Raw genomic sequence first — 3,917 nt, forward strand, 5'->3', positions numbered from 1 at the left:
TTTAGTTTTTCTTCGAAGTCAGGTGACTGTGTCTTTTTCCCCATTGGCTGAGGGCAACCCCACTGTCTTACCCGATTGGCTAGTCTTAAAAGAATTGGTGCATACGAAATGAAGGAGGAGGAGCAAGGAGGTTAGTCCTATCAGAGGAAAAGGATCTTGACACCCTGTCATCAGATCCCTGGAACACAACAGAAGCCTTTGTGTAAGAAAGCTTTACTGCATGTTGGGGAGATTCAAATATTTGCATAAACCTCTTGCAAGGTGGAGGAGATAAAGTTTTAAACTTCCTGTTATTAACACAAGTGTTAGACAAAAGACTCACATTTACTGAATGGAATACCACAATAGGAAAGACAGCTCAGCAATCAAGGTCTCAGACAGCTGTTGCCAAAGATCTGAGTTTGATTCCCAGAACCAACATCTAGCACACTGTTTCTCAACCTTCCTTGTTCTTCAACCCTTTAATACAATTACTCTTGTTGTGATGACCCCCAACCATAAAATTATCTTGTTGCTACCTCATTACTCTAATCTTTGCTACTGTTAAGAATCAAAATGTGAATACCTAATATACAGGATATCTGACATGTGAGCCCCATCAGATTGTGGGGTCATGACCCACAGGTTAGAGAACTGCTGAGATGGGGGGGAGTCCTATGTTTCTGGATACCTACACTCACATGTGTAACACACACACACACACACACACACACACAATTTTAAAAGACAACTTAGCAAATTCAAAATGGGAGGAAATACCTTACCTTATGTTATAAAGGTAAGATACAAAGGGCACCTATAAAAACTAATGATAAACCTTATAGCTAATATCACAAATCTGTTTTTGTAAAGTACTGCATGGTGAATATGTTGAATTTTGCATACTCTAGCTACACTGTCACATGTAGATCTTTGTTTTATGATTTCAATAACCCTTTAGTTTTAGCTCATGGACTGGACAAAAGAGACATGAGCCATATTTAACTTGTAGGCAGAGTTTTGTTGTGTGCTGGTTACAGAAAGACTCAAATGTGGCGATTGAGAGCATGAAAACAAATCCCACCATGAAGGGGAAACAGAGCCCCACCCTTACAGAAAGAACAGCAGGCAACTAAGGACTTCTGAGAGCTGGAGAAACCATTTTACCCAGGAATGAGTCCCCTAACTGGGTTCTCCATTATAAAGTCCTGAAATCGTGAACATGTACATACAAGCAATGCCAAATGGGCAGAGCAAAGTTCTCTCCCCTCATCCCACCTGTGTATTAAGAGAGAGAGAGAGAGAGAGAGAGAGAGAGAGAGAGAGAGAGAGAGAGAGAGAGAGTTGGGAGGACTGGGAGATGTTGGAGGAAGAAAAGGGAAGGGGAAAATGTTGTATATTCTTTATTTTTCCATCATCATTATAATTATTTGGTTTTTTATTTTTATTTTTTTTGAAACAAGGTCTCATCACATATCTGGGGCTGGCCCAAAACTCTTTACATAAACTGAACTATCCTTTAACTCACAGAGATGCACCTGCCTCTGCCTCTCTCTGCCTCCTAAGTGTTGGGATTACAAGCTTGTACAGTCACCCTATATTCTAACTTTTAAAAATGTTAAGAAATAAAAATAAATTTTAAATGGAAAGTAAAAATTAAAGAAATAATATGAAATAAATTTAAAAAAAATTTTTAATGGTGACTTAGCATATAGGAAATGAGTCTTCTATTACACAGCAGGCATTGCTGTTTTCTTTATTTTTAACATTCATGACTTAGTGAAAAACAAAAAAGCTTGCATAGACATTGATAAATTTAGCATAGTGGCACTGTTTAATAAATGTTTCCTGTTTTGGCAGAGGAAATTTTGCAGGCCGCAGACCTTACATAAACGGAGAGCCCTGCTCTATGTGCAGACTAAGGAAATGTGAGAATAGTCTCTGCCGTAAGTAAAAGAGAAAAAAGTATTAGACAGTAAAGATTCCATAATTTCATTATCTTTTTATATGTGGTCCTTCCTGTTCTTAATCTCTAGATGACCTGTTCGCTTCTATTAGAACATAAGGCATTTACCATTAATTATACTAAATATGTTTAGTTCAGATAGTTCCTTTCCTTCCCTGATATTTCCCCTTTCAAGGAAGAAGACAACAATTGAACACAACTGTGATCTAGTCTGCTCTTGNGCTCAAGATAGCAGCTGTTGTTGGGATGTTTATTTGCGTAGGCTTCTAACCCTGTCACCAACTTGTTGTTCCTAAAGCAGTGGCTTCTTCAGAAGTAACTAGAAGTCTGTCTCCGCCCAAATTAATTGTGATAAAAAAAAAAGTCCATCATGTTCCATCATTCCATAAATTTTTTAATCAATTTTTATGTTTGACAGCTTCCTTCTTCTGTAGTATCCATTGTGATTACACACACACACACACACACACACACACACACACACACACACACATTTCCTTCTCCTTCCTATCAAATTGCCCTATTTTAGGAGCCATTTGGATTGGAAATGCCCATTGTGTGACCATTGGATTAGAAAGGCCCATTGGAACCTGGAGAGATCAGCAGAGGGTAGATAAGAGAAAGCAATGATATCTTACACCCTGAACCCATGGGTAGACAAGAATGCAGTGATAAGGCTAGGGCCCCTCCATTCTACCTGACTGTTGAAAAGCCCAATTTTTTCAGACCCACTGTAGGCATTCCTAGCTGCTGTGAGCTCAGGACTGCAATGTCTTTGTTCTGTCCAAAGGATGACATTGCCCATCTCCTCAGCATCTTGTCTTCTTGCTCTTGCATTATTTCTGATCCTCTTTCCACAATGTTGCTGGTCCTTGCCGTGTATGAAGTGACTATGCTATACTCTGATTTTTAACTGTTTTGTCTGTAGTTGTGTTCCATTTAAGCCCTATGAGTTCTAACGTGTGTGCTTTTCCTTTTCTATTTATTGATCATGTAAGACTTTCGTGGGGGAACCCTTCCCACTTTAGTCTCCAGAAGGCGACGCCCAAAAACCATGAATAAACCATCTTGATGTAAAAACACGAGGTAGTTTAATGGTGGAGCTCCGGGCTGATGCGTACCCCACGCAGGAGGTAGAGGCACCGACCATGTGGCTGGAAAGCTAGGGACTTTTATAGGGGGAGGGGCTAGCAAGAATTGGCTTGGTTACCTGTGATTGGCTAATTTAAAAATCAGCAGAATGACCACACATTTGCAGAATGGTACTTGCAAAGGCAGGAGTGTTAGGAGACCTGAGGAGCAGGTCAGTGGAACATCTGGTTCAGTCCCAGGCCATGTTCCAACAATGGCCTGCCTGGGCGTGCCCAGGCCGGTCTCACTGAGCTCTCTGCCTCAGGCTTCCAAGCTTACAAACAACTATTTCTGTGGACATAAGTTGCATGAATCCCAGGCCTTAAATTTCATTTCCCTGCAATCATACTTTAATTCTAATTAATGTCCTTTTTTTTTTTAGCTTGACTGACTTGTTTTTTAAAAGACAGGCATATGGGTATTGCTTCAATATGTGGGTGTTAGAATCAGACAACTTAACTTGAGAGGCCATTAAGGACACTAGATATAATAAGTCACACAAAGTAATATGAACACAAAGCACAGTAAGCCAGCATCAAATTTTAGCTGTCATTATATTCCCTCATTATTTTCTGATAATCTGATGTATAATCTTCATAGTGTTTATCATCCTAAAATGACCAGTTTTGTTCCTTTTATCTATTCCATTAAAAAATTAATAATAGGGGCTGGAGAAATGGCTCAGTGGTTAAGAGCACTGGCTGCTCTTCCAAAGGTCCCAAGTTCAACTCCAGCAACCACATGGCAGCTCACAACTGTCTATAACTGTAGTCCCCTGGGATCTGATGTCCTCTTCTGATGTGCAGATGCACATACAAACACTCCTTTGCATAAATTAATA

At 39.8% G+C, this 3,917-nt stretch overlaps 1 protein-coding gene across 1 annotated transcript in view; it reads left to right on the plus strand.

Annotated features, from left to right (window-relative positions):
* Nucleotides 1–1,911, plus strand: part of LOC110326110 (GLIPR1-like protein 1) — a 14,961-nt gene extending 13,050 nt beyond the window's left edge. Inside the window, exon 3 of the mRNA XM_021204273.1 lies at nt 1,840–1,911. Coding sequence (XP_021059932.1) covers nt 1,840–1,911 — 72 coding nt within the window. The remainder of the gene's footprint in view (nt 1–1,839) is intronic.
* The last annotated feature ends 2,006 nt before the right edge of the window (nt 1,912–3,917 follow it).

The sequence above is a fragment of the Mus pahari genome, chromosome 9, assembly GCF_900095145.1.
Source record: "Mus pahari chromosome 9, PAHARI_EIJ_v1.1, whole genome shotgun sequence".
In the NCBI taxonomy this organism is placed as follows: domain Eukaryota; kingdom Metazoa; phylum Chordata; class Mammalia; order Rodentia; family Muridae; genus Mus; species Mus pahari.